At 45.8% G+C, this 18,795-nt stretch overlaps 1 protein-coding gene across 1 annotated transcript in view; it reads left to right on the top strand.

Moving 5' to 3' along the window:
• Positions 1 to 18,795, top strand: part of LOC111145085 (ADAM metallopeptidase domain 12) — a 319,525-nt gene that overhangs the window by 186,549 nt on the left and 114,181 nt on the right. The window contains exon 4 of the mRNA XM_022499714.1: positions 16,384 to 16,462. Coding sequence (XP_022355422.1) covers positions 16,384 to 16,462 — 79 coding nt within the window. The remainder of the gene's footprint in view (positions 1 to 16,383; positions 16,463 to 18,795) is intronic.

Raw genomic sequence — 18,795 nt, 5'->3', positions numbered from 1 at the left:
AAATGTTCTAAATTCAAGGAGGCCAAGGGTGATGAGTACAGGGTCAAGGGCAAAGGGAGACCGAAGATGTCCTGAAATCAGATGGGGTGGGTGGTTGACAATGATGTGAATAGACTAAAACTGCCATCCTGAGTGGGTAGATCATAACGATGTGAATTATTTCTCAGAATTGCTAGTAAAAAGTAAAAAGAGATAAAGGGACATGAGCACCCAGAGCAATGTCTGGTCCTAGACAAGATCTTGTCCTGGGTGGTGGTTGGGGGGAGGGGGGCAGGGCTAACGCTGCAAAGAACATCGCTGAGTCCACAGACGACGTGAGGATGTGAACCCAAGAGCGGGTGAGGGCGTCCCCAAATCAGTGTCGCTCCTCACGTGGGGGAGCCGCACCACAATCCGTGCGGGACCATGTGCGCTTGTAGGAAATACACCACAGTGTGCATCGGGGTGAAGGGCCGTGACGTGTGACACTTGCCCTCACTTGGTTTAGAAAAAAAATGTGGGGGGAGTGGGGAGGGAGATAGTGAACCCCGGTCAGCCCATGTCGGCACAAAGGATAAAGCAAACGGAATACAACCTAACGAGGGACTGATGCTGCTTTTTTCAATGTACCTTCCTGGGCCCAGTTCCCCCGAGGGGCTGAATCCCGGACCTGAGGTGGGTCCGCCCCCTTCACCCCCCACCCTGTGTGTTCAGGACCAGAGTTGGATATTCCCCTGGTGTCTGCGCCCCAGACTGAGATGGCCACGTTCCTCAGGAATGTTCTCCAAATAGCCCAGGAGACTCATCTGACACCATGATTTTTCATACTTTTATTCCTCCATGAACTGCAAAGCCTTTTATTCTGAAACCTTTTAAATGTATTCAGAAGAAGAGAAAATAGTATAATATGAATCCTCCCACATCACAGTGCTTCTGGGAATCCCACCCTGCAGGGGAGCTGGGGCAGTGGCTGGAGGCAGTTTGGGTTGTCACAGCTGGGGATGGTTACTGTCCTGTGCAGGCCAGAGACAGCCTCCGCCAGAGTTCCCCAGTGCCACCTGTCAGCAGAGCTGAGCTTGAGAGACCTGCCCACACTGCCATGACCCAGGATCAATAGGTGTAAACACGTGGCCGCACCTGTTTCTTCTATCAGGCCCCCCGCTTCTCAGAGGTCATTTTAAACCAACACCAGATACCATGTCATTTCGCCCCTCAACATGTCAGTACGCGTTTCTGAAATAATGTGGAATTTCCTTGTGAGACTACAGTGCCACTGTCACGCCCAGCAAAATGAATAATAAGTCCCCAGGGCTGGTACAGGTAACAGCTGGTCCAGGTTCACAGGTCTTGGGGCCAGAGACCCACCAGGGAGCCGAGGTGGGATTGATTCCCTCTGGAGACATCCACACTTATGGGGGAAAGTCAAGAGCACTGACTTGACATTTTACACATTTCCTAGTTTGATACATTTCCGCAGCCTTCTGACATACAGGATATATCACTGTTTTCTGACCCCGAGAAACGTTGATTAATTCAATAAGCTTGTAGGTGATTATAGTATTTTTTTTCTGTGAAACTATTTAGGAAAGATTACCGAAGCAGATCGCCATAAATTACATTTTTTAATCATTAAGTTGTGCCTTCCTCCTCCTCAATATAGTCCGCTGTTTCTTTCCCCCAGACACATGGAAAGATTTCAGCTTTTAATGAAGAACTCCTTTCTGGAGCATGTTTTTAGAATATGAGTTTAGTAGCACATATGATGTAATCCCAATCCCCAGCTTTGCGTGCAAGATTGTTCTGTAAAAACGAAACCATAAATCCCATGTGAATTCTAGTTGCCGGGTTCTTTATAGGAAGTATTCTTCTGTGTTTCTTTTTTTTAAAGAAACCATAATACTGTCATCTGAGTAACAGATCCGTGACTGGGCAGCCAGAAATGTTGGAAGTATGTTTGTCTTTTCTCTGCCCAAAGTCTGTCCAGAGAAGTGAAGTAATGGTCTGGGTCGGGTGCCCTGTGCCCAGGACAGCTTGGACACTCAGCGGTTACAGAAGGTACATCCAGGGGAGAAGAGCTGTGTTAGCTGAGCATGGCATGTGTTGTCACGGCTCTGATGCCAACAGCCTTTTAAAAGAGCACCAAGCAGGTCATCCACGGGAAGGCTGGTGGCTTATGAGCTCCGAAGTTTTCATAAATGTAGTGGGTCCTGGCTTCGATCAGATATGAGCCAGCTCAGCACCCCCGTCGTGGTTTTTAACCAGTTGTACAGTTTGAGTCTGGGATGCTGGTTAAAGGCCTCTATTAGTCATGACCTAGGTGCTAGTTTGCCATGTATGGTGTTAGCTAACGAAATCAACAAGGTAGTTCCTGTCACCCTGTGGTAAGAACGATGGCAGGAACCAATATTCCCAGCCGTGTTCTGACTCAACCACTTAAGTGCTCGTGGAAAATTAGCTGTTAGAATTAGCCAAACTCTTCATAAACCTGGAGGCTGGAGTTGAATAGGAATTAAGGCACCATGAAAAGTGCTCCTTTACCCCTGGAGGGCCCACGTGGAGGAGGCAAGTAGTTCAGAGGCCCAGCTGTGGGAATATTGATCGGTGTGGCCTCTGTCCTGGAGAGAAATCCATCGCTGGCCCATTGTCACTGGGGTATGCTCTTTGGTTCTTCCCTGGGGGTTCTCGAAGGCATTAGGTCAAAATGCAAAACGCTTCCAGATATTTAAAAAAAAAAATTGCTAATCAGGTAAGTTTTGAGAGAATAGCTCCTGGGAATCAGAAGTATTCACCTTAGGTATTGCAAGGACTTCTTATTGTGGTTGCTTTTAAAAAGAAAAAAAAAAAGTGGGGGAGAACAGAATACTTCCTACGAAGAACACAGCAACAGGGGTTCAGATGGGACTTATGGTTTCATTTTACAGTTTCACATTTTACAGCCCTTCACTGCCCCAAAGATCCGTTCTTTTCAACCGGATCTCTCACAGACATCGGTGCCTGTTGGTGCTGGCAGAAATCTGTGGCTTTTTTGGGATCTCTGTGACTCAGCCTCGGGGACGTGAGCAGGCAACGGCAGCAGGCCGTCACGGGAACGAGGGTGTGCTTTCCCTGACCGTGGCTCTGAGCACGCGGCTTCACAGCCAGTAGGCCCTTTTAAAAAAAAAAAAAAAGAAAGAGCAAGACCTTCATTTCAGAACCACAGCCTGTTGCTCAGCAAGAAAGTCTGAGGAGTTCAGTGGCTGGTGGAGAGAATTCGAGAAAGCTAGGGGTCTTTTTCCCCTGCCATAGGTCACTCCTGGCATCTCTCTCTTGGCACTGAGGCAATGGAAATTTGCAGAGCAGAACTGTCTTTGAGTAAGCAGAAAGGAACAAATTTGATCTAACACACATTCTATGAGCTTGGTTCAATGTAGGTCAGTTTTTAAGAGAGCCCAGCTGGCCAATCTGCAAGTCTGCCTGGGAGCTGGCTGGCCGGCTTCCTCTGGGGCCAAGAAAATCCCCTCTTTCGCCTCAGAGCACCAATTAATAAAAGTTCCTCACCGAGCAGTATGGGTGAGGAAAACAGACTGAACGGCCTCCAGCTTTCTGTGGAAGAGCGTACCCGGTCATCAGACCTGCAACGTGGCCGGACTCCCCACATGGGGCTCCGCAGAAGGTGCCGGTTCCCACCAGCAGCCGCCTCAGACTCCCGCTGGGGTGGGGGAGCTCCGCGCGTACCAGAGTCGTTTGTTTTCCACTTAAAGCTCTATGTCCATGGATGAAGAGGTGTTTTGATTTGGTGGTTCCAAATCTGGCTCACCTTTTTTTTTAATACTAAAAATTGAGAAACTGATCTTTGAAGATTAAAAAGAAAAAGCAATTTATTCGCTCCACAGTATGAACAAAAGTTCAGATCTGTTCTAGGTGATGGAACCTTTAAGTATGTTTTATCTTTTAGGTTTCATGTGGTTTTGGTGGTGGTAGGTTTTGTTTTGGGGGGATAGGAAGAAACGCCTCCCACCCTAAAAAACCAGCAAATCAGTAATGACTGTATTGTCTATGAACACCTTTGATGTATTTTTCTCATTCTTGATTATTAGGTTCCTTCAAAAAACGTTTATTGAGAGGCACCTGGGTGGCTTAGTCGGTTAAGCGTCTGCCTTCGGCTCGGGTCATGATCCCAGGGTTCTGGGATCAGGGTCCGCATCGGCCTCCCTGCTCAGCAAAGAGCCTGCTTTCCCCTCTCCTCCCTGCTCGTGCTCTCTTGCCATCTCATTCTTTCTCAGATAAATAAATAAAATCTTTTAAAAAATGTTTATTGGGTACCTGTTAGGTTGTAGGCCCTAGTCTAAGGCTGAAGACACAGAGGGAATCAGAGAGTTGGGCCACTGTCCTAATGAAGGAGGCATAACGTCAAATAAGTCACAGAGCCAAATAGCAGTGAAGGGCAGTGAGCATTATGGGAACAGGGCAGGTCCCTGCAAGAGGGGCTACAAGAAGAACCAGATGTAGAAAGGGGCAGGCAGAGAAGGCTGCTCCAGAAAATGTCATTTAGAGTGAGGGTTACTATTAGCTGGCCAAGCAGGGAAAGAGGGAAGAATGTTCTAGAGCAAGATAAGAAGGGCGGAGGCCTCGAAAAACCAAAGGAAGGTCCCAGAGCATTAGTGAGGTGAGCTGGGCCTGTGGACCGGGAGGCAGGGCTCGTCCACGTTCCAGGATTTTTACTGCCCTCCAGGCTCTGTCAGAAGGGAGTGTAGGGTTTTAAGTGGAAGAATGACATAATCTGATTTTTGTTTTAAAAATTTGACTCTGGCTGTTGTGTGGAAAAGGGATGGGGATGGAACAAGAGTGAAAACAGGAGTGTGGCGTAGAAGCTGTCGTAGAAGATTGGGCCAGGGAAGATGGTGACTTGGATCTGGGAGCTGGGGGTGAGTGGAACAGAAGCTGGTGAGTTTATGAATCCTAATAATTGTTCCCACTTATCGAGCACATAATCTAGGCCAGGCATGTGTGTAAGCATTTAGCATATATTATCTTCGCAAGAACTTTATGAAGTAGTTCCTATTATCCCCATCTTAGATGAGGAAACTGTAGTATAACAAAGGTCAAATGTTATCCCCAAGGTCACGAAGAAGAAAGAAGTGGAACCAGGTTTGCCCTCAACCACTGTTACCACACTGCTGTCAGCGATGTATTTTGAGGGTAGATTTGTCTCCTCTTCTGAATTTGTATTACTCAAAAATATATTAGCCAAAGCATCCTACAAATATTGACTGGAAGCCCTTTGGGAGCCAGGAACTAGGCAGGAGATGGGGCCTCCAAAGTCAGTAAGGAGGACCCACCCCAGCCTTGTAGCGCTTGGAGGCACTTCCCTTGGCTTTCATCTCCTTGCACACCGTATTTGGTTGTTCCATTGGGTTCTGCCTTCCTTAAAATCATCCAGCAAGAATTTTGTTGGGCTGGAGGAGATAGAAGCATGCGTGTTTTTCCATGTGCTGGTGATGGCCAAAGGCTGAGTATAAGATGTGGTAGCATCTAGCAACCTCACTCTGTCTACTCGATCCCCCTGTGACCTTGGACAAACTTCTCAACACCTCTGAGCCTCAGTTTCTACTTTTATGAAATGGTCACAGTAAAGATTTAAAGAGCCATTAGTTAGAACATGTCCTGCCCCATCACAGACTGTGTGGATGCTCAGGGAGTTGCAGCCATAAATACCACTGGCATTATAGGGCACAATGGGCAATTCAAACATGAGTCAAGACTGACTTTACTTCAGGTGTCAAACCTCCTCAACTGTTTTCAGATAATGTCTAGCACCAACAAAAAAATATAAATGGGCTTCATTCTTCATTCACTTACCTTACAGAACTTTTCACCTTTCCGTATGGAATAGTGACAACCTTTCCTAGGCCAGTACACATAAAACAGCTTCTCACAGGGAATTACTCTTCAGACTAGAGGTGAACAGAACCCTGATTCATACTCCCCCCTAAGTGCTCTTTTCATTTTGAATCTGTAGCAGTAAATGGGAAATAGACCCAAACTACAATTCCTTTTTTGGAATTGTAGTTTGGGTCTACTGAACAAACTAACTACAAACTAACAAAACAAACTACAATTGTTTTCAGAGTCAGGAATTGGCATATTAAATGGAATGTCCCTTGAAAGAAAGATGACCAGTAAAGGCACATGTAAGCATAGCAATAGGATCTTGGGCTCTGAAGTCAGTCTGCCCGATTCCAGCTGGGCAACCCTAGAACAAGTCACTGAACCTCTACATGATCCTAGTTTCCTCATCTCAAAACAGGAATCAGCCCACTAGGATTGTTGTAAAAATTAAATAATGCATATAAAGAACTTTTGCTTAGTAGGAGTTCAAACGAATGTTAGCTCCTGCTTCTGCTGTCACAACCAACTTATTTTTCAAAAGAAGAAAAAATTTTAAAACTTAAAAAAAAAAACTAGCTTTTTTTACCTGTGTGGGCAGAAATGTTTGAAGGGGACCAGGTAAGCTAACTTAGGAAATCTATTCTTGCAATCTTATCTGCAAAAAGTGACCAGGGGGCTTTATTTATCTTCAGAATGGATGGTTTGCTGGGTTTCCAACTTTTCCTATTTAACAGCCTTATTTTTCTTAAAAAAAAAAAAAAAATGTTAATTAAACTGGGGGCACCCAAGTGGCTCAGTGGGTTAAGTGTCTGCTTTCGGCTTGGGTTGTGATCCCAGGGTCCTGGGATCGAGCCCTGCATCTGGCTCTCTGCTCAGAGGGGAGCCTCTTTCTCCCTCTCCCTCAGCCTGCACTCTGCCTATTTGTACTCCTTTCTCTGTGTCAAATGAATAAATAATTTTTTTTAAAATATGTTAATTAAACTTGATAAATCTCATGCTGTGAAGACAGTCCTATCCCATCAAGAACCACCCAGAGCAGTTAATAAGCCCACATTCAAAATACATTGAGGGATGCCTGAGCCGCTCAGCCAGGTAAGCATCCAAATCTTGACTTCATCTCAGGTCACAATCTCGGGGTCCTGGGATCGAGCCCCATGTCAAGCTCCACGCTCAATGAGGAGTCTGCTTGAGATTCTCTCTCTCCCTCTCCTTTTGCCCTTCCCCTCTCCCACTTGCTCCTCTCTAAAATAAGTAAATAAATCTCTATTTTTAAAAAGATTTTTACTTAGTTATTTGACAGAGAGAGAGAGACAGAGAGATCACAAGTAGGCAGAGAAGCAGGCAGAGAGAGAGAAGGAAGCAGGCTCCCTGCTGAGCAGAGAGCTCGATGCAGGGCTCAATCCCAGGACCCTGGGATTATGACCCAAGCCAAAAGCAAAGGCTTAACCCACTGAGCCATCTGGGTGCCCCATAAATAAATCTTTAAGACACAAAGACCCACTGGAACCACAGGTAGCCACGTAATAGAGGAGAAGAGTAGCCTGATGACTCTTTAGGCCCAAGTAGAATGAAGCTGGGGAGCAGCAGCAGCAGGAACCCTTCATCTTTCCCCTGTCCTTACGTCTCACCTGGAAGCTATGCCTCCCTCCATCCTTACACACATCTCTGCCGAGTCTACAGCTGTCTCTGGTGCCTCATGTAATCCGCTCACTCTGTGGGTGGATGGGGTCATCTGAAGAACCCCAAGGGACGGGAATCACATACCTCAGAGTCAATGCCCCATGATTTGACCCAAAAGTCTGTGTATTTGTGACAAAATGGAAGCAGTACATTAAGGATTATTTTGCAAGGAACTTAATTGTCCCTTACAGTTTCCGAAATGCTGTCTCAACAGTTTTATTTATTATAGTTAGTGAAACTAAATGAGAAAGAGCTGGGGAAAGGGAATTTTTTTTATTCTAGGGGGAAAAAGTTGCTTAATCATTCTGAGTATTTTTGCAAATAGAGAATAACAAAAGAACATCCGATGTAAATGCTTCATTGTTCTTACAGTTGTACAGCTAGAAATAGGATCCCAAATACCAAAATTATAACCAAAAATAATGTGAATTTTGTAGCTAAATTGAATGAAGTGCTATGAGAAACAGGATAAGCCCCATTTTGTAGGGTGGAAACAATTATTTCAGGAGAAGATACAGTATGATTTGCTGCTGCTTATTTTTCAAACCTTAAGAATCATGTGCTGAGATTTCTTCCTGGCAAAACAGGGTTGACCATGGTTAGGATGAGGGGGACTTTGGAGCCAAAGAGAACCAAGCATGGCTGTGTGGCTTTAGACAAGTACCTTAACCTCTCTGTGTGTTTCTGTCTTCCTTGCCGGGCAAATGGTAACAGCCCCTACACTACAGAGTCTCCGCCAACATAAAGTTCTTGATGAGCGAACATCAGTGGGGAGATGGCACTGCTGGTGAAGATGACAAGTCATAAATGGTCATGGTGATGGGGCTTTTCTTCCTTTCACTCCCCAAATCAAGAACCGAGAGCATCATTTGTTTGCCAGGATGACTTTTCCTATAAGGAAAACAAAAAGCCTAAGTATTTGCAAGGACGAGGCTCTGAAGGATGTTCAAGCAGAGCTGAGACATAGAAGACGGCAGGTCTTGGATTCTTTTTCTTGGTTTCATTTTCCATCTCTCACTTCATACCTCAGTGCACTATCTTTATCAAGAATTATTCAGTTGTCTGATCTCTCCATCAAAGAGTCTAGAAGAGCCCAGGCTATGAGCCTGGGGAGTCCCGTGACTCCAGCCGCCGTGGGGTTTTCACTGAAGACTAGAAGGAGTTCTTTGCGTGTGTGAAACAACCAGTTTGGGTACATATTGGTTTTCCTCTCGATCTTTTCTATTTACTTAGCTCTGGTTGAGAAATAGATCATTTTCAATAAAGGATATTCATTTTAGTAACTGGAAAGATCCTGATCATGGTTTTTAATTATGGTTTTTATTATGTGTTATATCCTGTTGAAGCTCCAGATGGTTTATCCCTCATAAGAACATATTCAGAGCTATATTTTCAAATTCTTGTAAAGAAAACCATTACCCAAATTTATATATGAATCATTTGGTAATTTGTGGAATAATAACTTGTAGTGAAGTAAATCGTCAGCAAAAAACCGGGTTGGGTGCTGTGAATACCAAACGGGTTTGCTAGAGATACCGCGCGTGCGTGTGCGATTTAACTGCGGAATGTCCGTGGTGCCTGGGAGTGCAGCCCACACGAGAGCTATCTTGTGATGCTTTCGCATGACTATCCTGCACACCATAATTAAACCCTTAAACCCTATGTATAGTCTTCAAAGAAATAATAGAAAAAAGTTGACATGTCATCAACGAGTTTTTCATGTTCTAAATAATTGATGCCAATCTCTTAGATTCTCTTCCCTCATTTAAGCGGTCGTGAAATTGAAATTGGTGACAAGTTGTCAGGGTTGGTCTTGATGACATGACAGCATTTAGAGTTCTTGAAATAACAAGGGAGTAAAGTGACTGTCTCTCATCCCAGACCCCCTCCAAGATCAGTTACCACAACTTAGAGCCATTTTTCTTTTCTTTTTAATTGACTCAATTAGTCTAAACACATTCTGTCCAAATGGGTTTTTTCTCTGTTCTAATGATTCTGTGTTTGCCACAGTTTATTTCTTAAGTACTTCCGGTGTGCTAGGCATTATGCTAGCTTAGGGATGTAGTTTCTGCCCTTTAGCTCAACCCAAAGTGGGAGAAGACGAGTCACTGAGAAAGCTGAGCAAGGAAAGGCCCATAACAGAGTCCCAGCAGAACACTGGAGAGATGTTAGTGGAGGAAGGACGGAGAAAGTGATTCCAGAAATAAAAATAAGCAGGTGTTTCTTACTGCTCTCTTATGCTTTGGGGAATAAAATATGCCATTTTGATGAAATTCATATCATTCAAACTACAGAATTAAATTGTATAATAGTAAATTTAGAGTGGAATCATTTCAATCCTAACTTAAAAAGGCAATTTTGGGGTAATTTTTAAAATTTCAATATACAAATCATTTCAGAAAGGTAAGACATTTTATAAGAACACTATATCACAGTGTTCTAATGTAAATCATAAGTGATCATTTCTAGCCAGATATACCCAAAGACTTTGAACTCAGAAAATAGAGTGCTCGACTGGAAAAGACAAGATTGTACCTGTTCTCCTATCAACAGAGCATGTGCTGTCTAGGTGTTTCCATCTCTATCTTCACTCCCAACCACTTCCTAAATCTTAGACTCAGGGAATCAGCTGCTTGGGGGACATGCACGACCATGACTGCCAGGTACCTGACATTTGACATGGCCAAGACAGACCTCACTGTCTCCTTTCCCTCCTGCGTGAACTACCCATCTCATTGTCAAGTCAAGTTCCTAATTCTGTGCCCTTGTCTGAATTTCCCATCCTGAAGTCTCATATCTTGGTCTGGTCATTTGTTTGATGGCTCACACTAGCTTCCTGCTGCCTTGTTTCTTTCCATCTTTTTTTTTTCCCCCACGCCAAGTGTGGAGCCCAGTGTGGGGCTTGAACTCCCAACTCCGAGACCAAGACCTGAGCTGAAATCAAGAATCGAATGCTTGATTGACTGAGCCCCCAGGCACCCTGTTGCTTTCCCCCAGTGTTATCTACATGGCTGTCAGAGTGACCTTTTTCTCCAAAGCTTGTGTCTGCTCAGATCACAGCCACTTTTAATGGCTCCCCGTTGCACGGAATAAAGTCAGCAACACTTGCAACTTATAGGATTAGTTCCCAGCCTGCCCCTCTGAGCACGTGTGTCTCCCTGCTACAGACTCCATACCCCAGCCCCTGCAACTCCACAAAGCTGCTTCCTGTGCCCATCCCCCACTAGCACACTCCTCCTGTGCTCTCTGTGCCTTTGAGAATGTGGTTACCCATATCTCGACTATTCTCTTCCTCATTCCTCTCCATTTCCCAGGTCACTATCCTCTCTCTACTTGATTTCCTCTTCCCCATCTTTCATGAGGTACCACCTCCCTCAGGCTGGCTTCTGGGTTGGAAGCCTTTCCTTGAACTCCCCCAGTGCTTTGGGCGTATCTCCCATCACAGAGCTCTCATCACTCTCTGGGTCTATCCTTCACCAGATGGTGAGTTCGAGGGGGGTCTCATTCCCAATGTCCAGCACAGTATATATTAAATGCGAATATTGAGGTATCACTTATAATAGCAAAACATATGGAAAATACCAAAATCAACTCCTGGCATTTTATTTTCTGGTATAGAGAGGAACAGAATTCCATGTTAGATCAGCTCATCTAACAACCAGAGAAAAGGAACGTTCTCATGAAATTATGCATTCACCTTCTGTTTTCATTTGCTGACACAGAGCATGCATCTAATTGGATTTTCTCCTTGGGGAAATCTAGGGAAATGGGCCCATTGCTATTGCATTTCCAATATGGCCATCGTCCTACTGCCTCTCTGTTTTCTCAAGGGACCTTTGACTTCTAGCCCTTTTAAATTAGACACACAACTTAGAAAGCCTTGAGTGAGCACATTCTCAGTTTCAGCTATGGTTCTTCAGCAAGTCATGGTCACTAAGAAAGACATGAAACATGGAAGACCTGGGTTCAGTGGAGGTAGCCCAAGGCAAAAAGACTCTGCCTGCAGTATCCTCCTGAAATCCTGTCATTCACCCGTCCGTCCAGTCGCCTGTCTCTTTTTCCCCTTGACACGCACTTATCCAGCGCTCAGCCCAGCACCTGCGGCCGGTCAGTGCACCGTCTCCAGGGCGGCCTGTGAAGACAGAGCCCCATAGTGGTTAAGAGTGCAGGTTCACACCAAAACCAGGTGTGCTTCTGGGTGGGTCACTTAAACTCCCAGTGTCTCAGTTTCCTTGTTTAAATTGGGGTAAAAATGGGATCTAAACCACAGAGCCAGATACTAGGCACTATCAGGATTCAATGAGGTGCATATAAAGGGCTTGGCACAGGGCCTGGACTGGGAGACATAGACAAGTAAGGAAACCAGAGGCGTTCTATGATGTGGGGAGTGGTGAGGATGGAGGCCACTTCCAGGGAGATGATCAGGAAAGGACGCTCTGCAAAGACATTGAACTAATACCCGAAAGATGAAAAGGAGCCAGCCCCACGAACAATCACGTGGAGGATGGTCCAGGCACAGGGCAGGACAAATACAAAGGCCCTAAGTGGGATAGGGTGTGAAATGTTCTAGAACATGCCAGGAGACAGCATAGCCTGGGGTAGACTGAGTCACAAGCAGTCACGGTGTGTTGGGGGGTTAAGGTTTAAGGTTGTGAGCACTTGGGAGAGCATGGAAGGCTGGGGAATTCATTCCAAGCACAGTGGGAAGGCATTTCTGGCTTTAAGCAGGGGAGTGCATGACCCCAAAGTGGGATCTGGACCAGCCCATCACTGCCCTCAGCTCCTCGCAGCCTGAGGGAAATGTGAGGTGGACGGTCTGGCGATGAGAGGAGGTCAGCATAGAGAGTGGGATGGGACCTTTTGTGCAGCGTGTGGCCCAGGGACACCCAGTTCCTGGAGCCCCATGTGGTTCACAGACCCATGGCTTGAGCATTGCAGAGGGGCCCCAGAGGCCATGCCAGCTGGCTGCCCTCCATCTCCTATCCCAGTCCCTCATGGGAAACTGAGGCATGAGCCGGTCTAGCCCCCCTAAGCTCAGGGTGCCGGCCATGCCTGTGGAGCCTGAGCGTCTGTTCTGTGTGCCGCCCTCCCTTTGAGAAGGTTAACACCCACGGTGCTGTCCCTGCGCCTGCGCTCCAGGCCATTTCTTTCCCAGATTCTATGAGAAAAACTCAGAAAGGAGTGTCATCCCTGTCCTAGCTTCAGGGGACATGCTCGGGCATGACTCAGCAGTCAGCCTCTCCCTCTTTCAATAAAGGGAACTGCAGTGACGCAGTTCAGAGCTCAGAGTACAACTGAGGTGGTATTTCTGTTTAAGTGACATCAGGACAATAAGGAAATGCAGTAGCATTTTTAAAAATTCTTTATTTAAATTCAATTTAGTTAACATGGTATTAGTTTCAGGAATACAATTTAATGATTCATCAGTTGCATATGACACCCAGGACTCATTCCATCACGTGCCTCCTTCATGCCCGTCCCCCAGTGACCCCATCCCCCACCCATCTCCCCTCCAGCAGCCCTCAGTTTGTTCCCTGGAGTTCAGCACCTCTTACGGCTTACCACCCCCATTTCATCTTATTTTATTTTTCCTTCCCTTTCTCTATGTTCCTCTGTTTTGTTTCTTAAATTCCACATATGAGTGAAATCATATGGTATTTGTCTTTCTCTGACTGGCTTATTTCCCTTAGCATAATACCTTCTAGTTCCATCCACATCGTTGCAAATGGCAAAATTTCATCCTTTTTGATGGCTGAGTCATATTCCGTTGTATATGTACACCTCATCTTGTCTATTCATTCATCTGTCGGTGGACATCTGGGCTTTCGCCACAGTTTGGCTATTGTGGGCATTGCTGCTGTAATCACTGGGGTACAGGTGCCCCTTTGAATCGCTACATTTGTATCCTTTGGATAAATACCTAGTAGTGCAATGAAGCAGTAGGTTTTTAAAGGCAGAAGTTGTTCGTGGGCCTTTGTATTACTGTAAAGAGTCACGTTTTAAAACCTTACAATTAATCTTTCTGCTGTTATACCCCCAAATCCCTCTTGTCCGCAAGACTGTTTCATAGACTGTTGTCTATGAGAAGCTCATCTTCTCCAATTCCTGGCCTTCCTGGCAGATTTTCCATGTCTCTCATACATGAAGTGAGTCTTCTCCTTGGACATCCATTCAAACCAGCTTTCGGTTAGAAAGCCTTAAAATGGTATCTCTTTGGATTAAAAATCACCTCTCTGCAAATTCCTGTGTGTGTGACTCCTCCTAGCATTAGGTTCCTTCAAAATAAGGATCTAGTACTGTCAAGAGTGGTATTACTAAAATACTAACCAATGTAAGCAGAATAATAAAATGATGAGCAAACAGTAAACAATGTAAGTACTAATAATATAACTTGAATTATATTATGTTTTTCTTTTTCTCCCCTCTCTGTGACTTGGAGCCAACCAAGCCCCTTCTTCAGCAGGAGCACTAGGGCTGCTACAGGCCCTACCTGAGGCCGGCCTGGCTCCTCCTCGCTCACCCTTGTGCACTAAGCATCTTCCCTCTGACTTCCGAGGCTTTGCTCTGCCTCCTCTCTGTCCCCATTTCTCCAGCCCATCCCTTTAGATAACACTCTCCCCTCAAGCCCCTGCCTCTTGACTTCACACCCCATGTCTCTGCTTCCCTTCAGAACTATCCTCTGGAAAGATTCATTGACCTTTGCTGTCCCCATCCCCTTGGCCTCCCCTACAGCTCTCCTGGTCTAGGCCACCAGCCTCCCACACTTACCCCACCTGCCGCTGCCCATCCCAGCAGGGCTGCAGTCTCCCTGGCAGTGAGCCTGTCCAGAGGGTCCTCTGACAGCTCACAGGAGGGATACTTAGAGGATGAGGACTTGAGACCAAAAGCAGCAGGAGGTTAACCTCACCCAGCATGATCTGTGCAGAGTAGGGGGCGGGGGGGGGGGGGGGGGACGTACAGAAGGATCCATGTACCTTTGTCAGTGAGTGTGAGAGATCGTCTATTTTGTGTTTTAGGCACACGCTTCTCCAACATTCACTGGTAAGCAGAGCACAAATCAGACCACTATATAGGTTTAACTCATTGAAGCTGGGTCTATCCTAAATATTTCAAAATTCACGTAGAACAGGGGGATTGCTTTCAGTTCTGGGCGTGGCTGTGAGAGAAGCTGGGGAGACGGACTGTGAGGAAGTGTTCCTCATCTGTTGCGTCCACAGCTTCCGACTTCTATCTCTTCCGTTTGTCTCTTCCCTGTTTGCTCTGGTTGCAAAACCTAACCCAAGCCAACTGAACCCAAGGACAGGGCTTTACCAGGAAAGGGGAGAGGCAATGTCGGTCCCCCGCACACCTGGAAAGCCGAGTGATGGCTTGGTCCCCTGGGGAGGGTCCTCAGAAAGGAGGGGACCCGGCTGAGGGAAGCCCAGTGAGTGTATTTCTGGAGTTCTGCGAACAAGGAGGCGAGACTGCTCCCCAGAGGCCCCACTTCTGGCATGCTGTAGGGAAGGTTCCCGAATGGCTCGCTTGGATCCCAGGTTTATCTCTGGATGGGAAGTGGAGTGACTCCCAACACAACCAATGGGGCGAAGTGCATTTTCTGAAGGCTGGGGGGCAGGGAGACAGCCCCCCACCCCCACCGGCAGGCACCGCACCTCCTGCAAAGTCCATTATACACAACAGTTCTCAATCCTCATCGCCCCAGCAGGTACCACCCAGGCTCCATGTATACGGACCCTTCCTTCCCCGTCTCGCACCAGCCCGGCTTCCCAGATTTCAGACCGTAGGTCTCCTGGCTTGCCGTCCCCCACCTGGAATTCCCTTCTCCTCCCACCCCTCCTTTGTCTGGCCAACTGCTGTTCCAGCGTCAGGCTTCCTGTGCAAAACTTCCTTCAGCAGCACACCCCTGCCATGTTCCGTTCACCCAGTGAGACTGCCTACCTCTGCGGGAGCCCTCCCCATGCTGGGTGGTGTCTCCTCTGTCACCCCCTCAGGCCACCGTGTCCTTATTTACCGATATACCCTCACAGCTAGTACAGCACCTCGCACATAGTAGGTGTACAGGAACTATTTGTCACAGTTCTGTTGAAAAAGAATAAAATAACGCATATTACAAAAGAAATCGCTAAATAATTGAAAACCTAAAGGAACTCAGGCTTTACTCTCATTGATGAAGATCTAGTAGACCACATACAATTTTAGTTAGGATAAAGAGAGCTTTTTCTCTTTCATTTATCTTAAAAATTCAATATTTCAGTGTATCCGAAATCATTTTTCCTCAGCCTCTGTAGCAGCGCTTTGAACATTTCATTGTTGTTCTGAACTCTTCTTCTCTTCTTTGACATGTTCCCATCGATAGCTGTTTCTCTCACCCCAGGAGGTATCAGCAGGTGTAATATTGTGGACCCAGAATTATTTTCCCAACAGGTGGTGCCGCCATTGATTCTAGATGGGAGAGCCTGCTGACTGCCAGGCAGGTGAAGTCCCCCAGCCTGGAAACCTGCAGGTGTGATTTGCAGAAGAGTGTGTGTTCTGTGCACGTTCCCACTGCGTGTGCACATGTATGCTTGTGTTCCTGGGGGTACACATGCCTGGGAGTGTTTGGGAGGAATGAGGTAAGAGAGTGAGGGAGGGCTCCCCGTGTAGTGTGGACGCTGTTGTTCCGAGCATACGTCTGGATCCCCCTGTCTGGGTCTCCTGACTCCTTCCTGAATAGGAGGAAGGTCCTTTGGGATCCACATTGGGTCATCTGTGAAATGAGGATGGGCCAGATGCTGGCCGCCCTGTGGCCTAGAAACTCCCAAGCAGCATACCAGTACGATGCTACACTCATCTTTTCCTGTTGTTTTTACTTTTCCACAGAGGTCTCATCGCTAGCAGTTTCACAGAAACTCATTATCTGCAAGATGGCACTGACGTCTCCCTCAGTCGAAATCTCACGGTAAGTCCAGCAAGTAGACCCCTGTGATCTTGTGCTATCCAATCTGGGCTTGCACTTAGCGGCTCTTTTCTCCTAGCAAAGTCACACGCCCGGATTCTTCACTTAGATCCCACCAAGAGCCGGTGCGCCACTCAGGGTTCGGGCACTGCGTCCCGCTCCAGGAAAACTTGGCCTTGGCCAGCTTTGTGCCAGAACAGGCCTATGAGGTGTTGCTGACCTTGAAACCACCTTCTACTCACTAGGGGGACGCTCAGTTAGGCAAACCCTTTCTAGAAAACCTAGCTTAAGTTCAAGGTGGCTTGAAAAGCCTAAGTTCGAGGTAGCCTGGGCTGAACTTCGCTGTGTTACACTTTAAGTGTCTTCAAAAAACTCAAAGGAAAATTGATTCTAGTGAACCTATAAATGTATCCTACTTATTAGAAATGTAACCTACCTATTATAAGTGTATCAACCATAAATATTTATATTTATATAAATTTATTTATATAAACGATAAATCCTCCATAAACAATATGGTTCTATATCATGGTTCTTACTATAATATGACCTTTATCACCTTTTAGCTTCCCTGGTATTTGAAGTTTTATGTGTAAGTGAGACAAGAGGCTACTTCTATCTGATCCTTTAACAAGTGCTTCCTGGGTACCCTCTGTGTTCGCTCAGCCTGTGTGTGTGAATATAGGGATTTAAAGAGAGTTGCAGCCTTCTGAGAACTAGGAAAATTACTTTTAAAAAAATCTGGATATTTGTTTTAAAAAGAATTAGCTTAGAGGAAGGCTTTACATTTGCATTGAATTGTTGTCAAGCAACCCCGAGTAGCAGCAGGGATCTCTCCCTTCTGTGAATGATGCCAAGGCTTGTTTTCTTTATCACATGTTTGGCACAAAGCAAGTACAAATTGATACCTTCAGACTCATAGCAATTTGGTGGAATGACCTGATACTGACCTTCCAGCCCGAAGAAAGCACATAGAAGTCCTGGATAAAATATAACCATCTATGAACTTTTTTTGAAACCTGGTCAAGCTTAAAAGAGAATCCAAGAAATCCCTGGAGGCAGAAACAAGGAGGGGACATGAGCTCGGAGCAGTAGGTTGGTGAGTTGGGCTCATACCTCAAAGGGCGACCTGTGCTTAGAATTTGGGGCAAGAGAAGTGGGGGCACCTACAGCTGAGAGTCCCACAGAAGCTGGGCCCCAGAGAGATGCTTCTTCTGTGAAAAAGGGAAAAAGAAAAACTCTGGTCCAGAGAAGGGACAATAAAGAGAATTGTCTCAGGGTATCCTGGATTGAAGAAAACGCCCATAAAAATTAGAGAAATTGAAACCCCAGCTAGCCTTGTAAGTATATGTTTGTGGTGCGGTGGACTAGGGTCTCAATTTTAATACCTGTATGGAAATGTAATTCCCAGTCAATATATTGACCTCAAAAATATAATGGAACCAGTCAGGCTATGATTGGTCCCACATTAGCAATCTGGGGTCCCCTGGGCTGAAGCCACCCAAAATAATTCTGTAGAGAAATTTCTACAGCTCAGACCACAAGACCCCCAAAACAAAGAACAATGATGAGTCCCAAATCAAAATTACAAAACACACAGTGAGAAAAGCCTCTGTAAGTGAGCATTGGTGAACAAGAGTAACAAGAGAATCCACACCTCTGAGAATGCAAGATAATAGAGAAATCAGAGAAAATGGTAAGTATTTTAAAGACAACAGAATAGGCCTAATAAAATTCCAGAGTGAAGGTGCACCTGGGTGGCTCAGTCAGTGGAGTGTCCAACTCTTGATTCTGGCTCAGGCTGGGATCTCAGGGGCGTGAGATTGAGCCCTGCCTCCAGCTCTACGCCCAGCGCGGAGTCTGCTCAAGATTCTCTCTCCCTCTGCCCCTCCCCCTACTCGTGCACTCTCTCTCTAAAATAAATAAATCAATAAAATCTATTTTTTAAAAAAAGAAACTCCAGAGTGAAGATACAGAAAGAAAGAAAGTGGAAAAAAAGCAGCAGTGTTTAAACAGAGTGTGATGAGGGTGTCCTGGAATTGAAGAAAGACATGTGTCCCAAGCAGGAAGAAGAAAAATAAATTCCCTCCAGGAAGCCTTGTGCTGAAACTGCACACCAGCAAGGATGAAACCGTAAAACCGCCTGAGAGAAAAGAGACATTTGTGCGAAATGACAGTTGAACCAACAGCAGACTTGTCAGCAACTAAAAAATTAAAATTCCAGAAAGCTGACAGAAAATCACAAAAATAATAATAAGATGCACTTGCACACAAAGAGAATTTACTGCTCTTAAATTCTAATGAAATAGCTATCAAAGACTTTTGCAGGAAGAAAG

The sequence above is a fragment of the Enhydra lutris genome, unplaced genomic scaffold, assembly GCF_002288905.1.
Source record: "Enhydra lutris kenyoni isolate GAN:26980312 unplaced genomic scaffold, ASM228890v2 scaffoldscaffold12, whole genome shotgun sequence".
In the NCBI taxonomy this organism is placed as follows: domain Eukaryota; kingdom Metazoa; phylum Chordata; class Mammalia; order Carnivora; family Mustelidae; genus Enhydra; species Enhydra lutris.
This window is presented reverse-complemented; position numbering and strand designations above follow the sequence as displayed.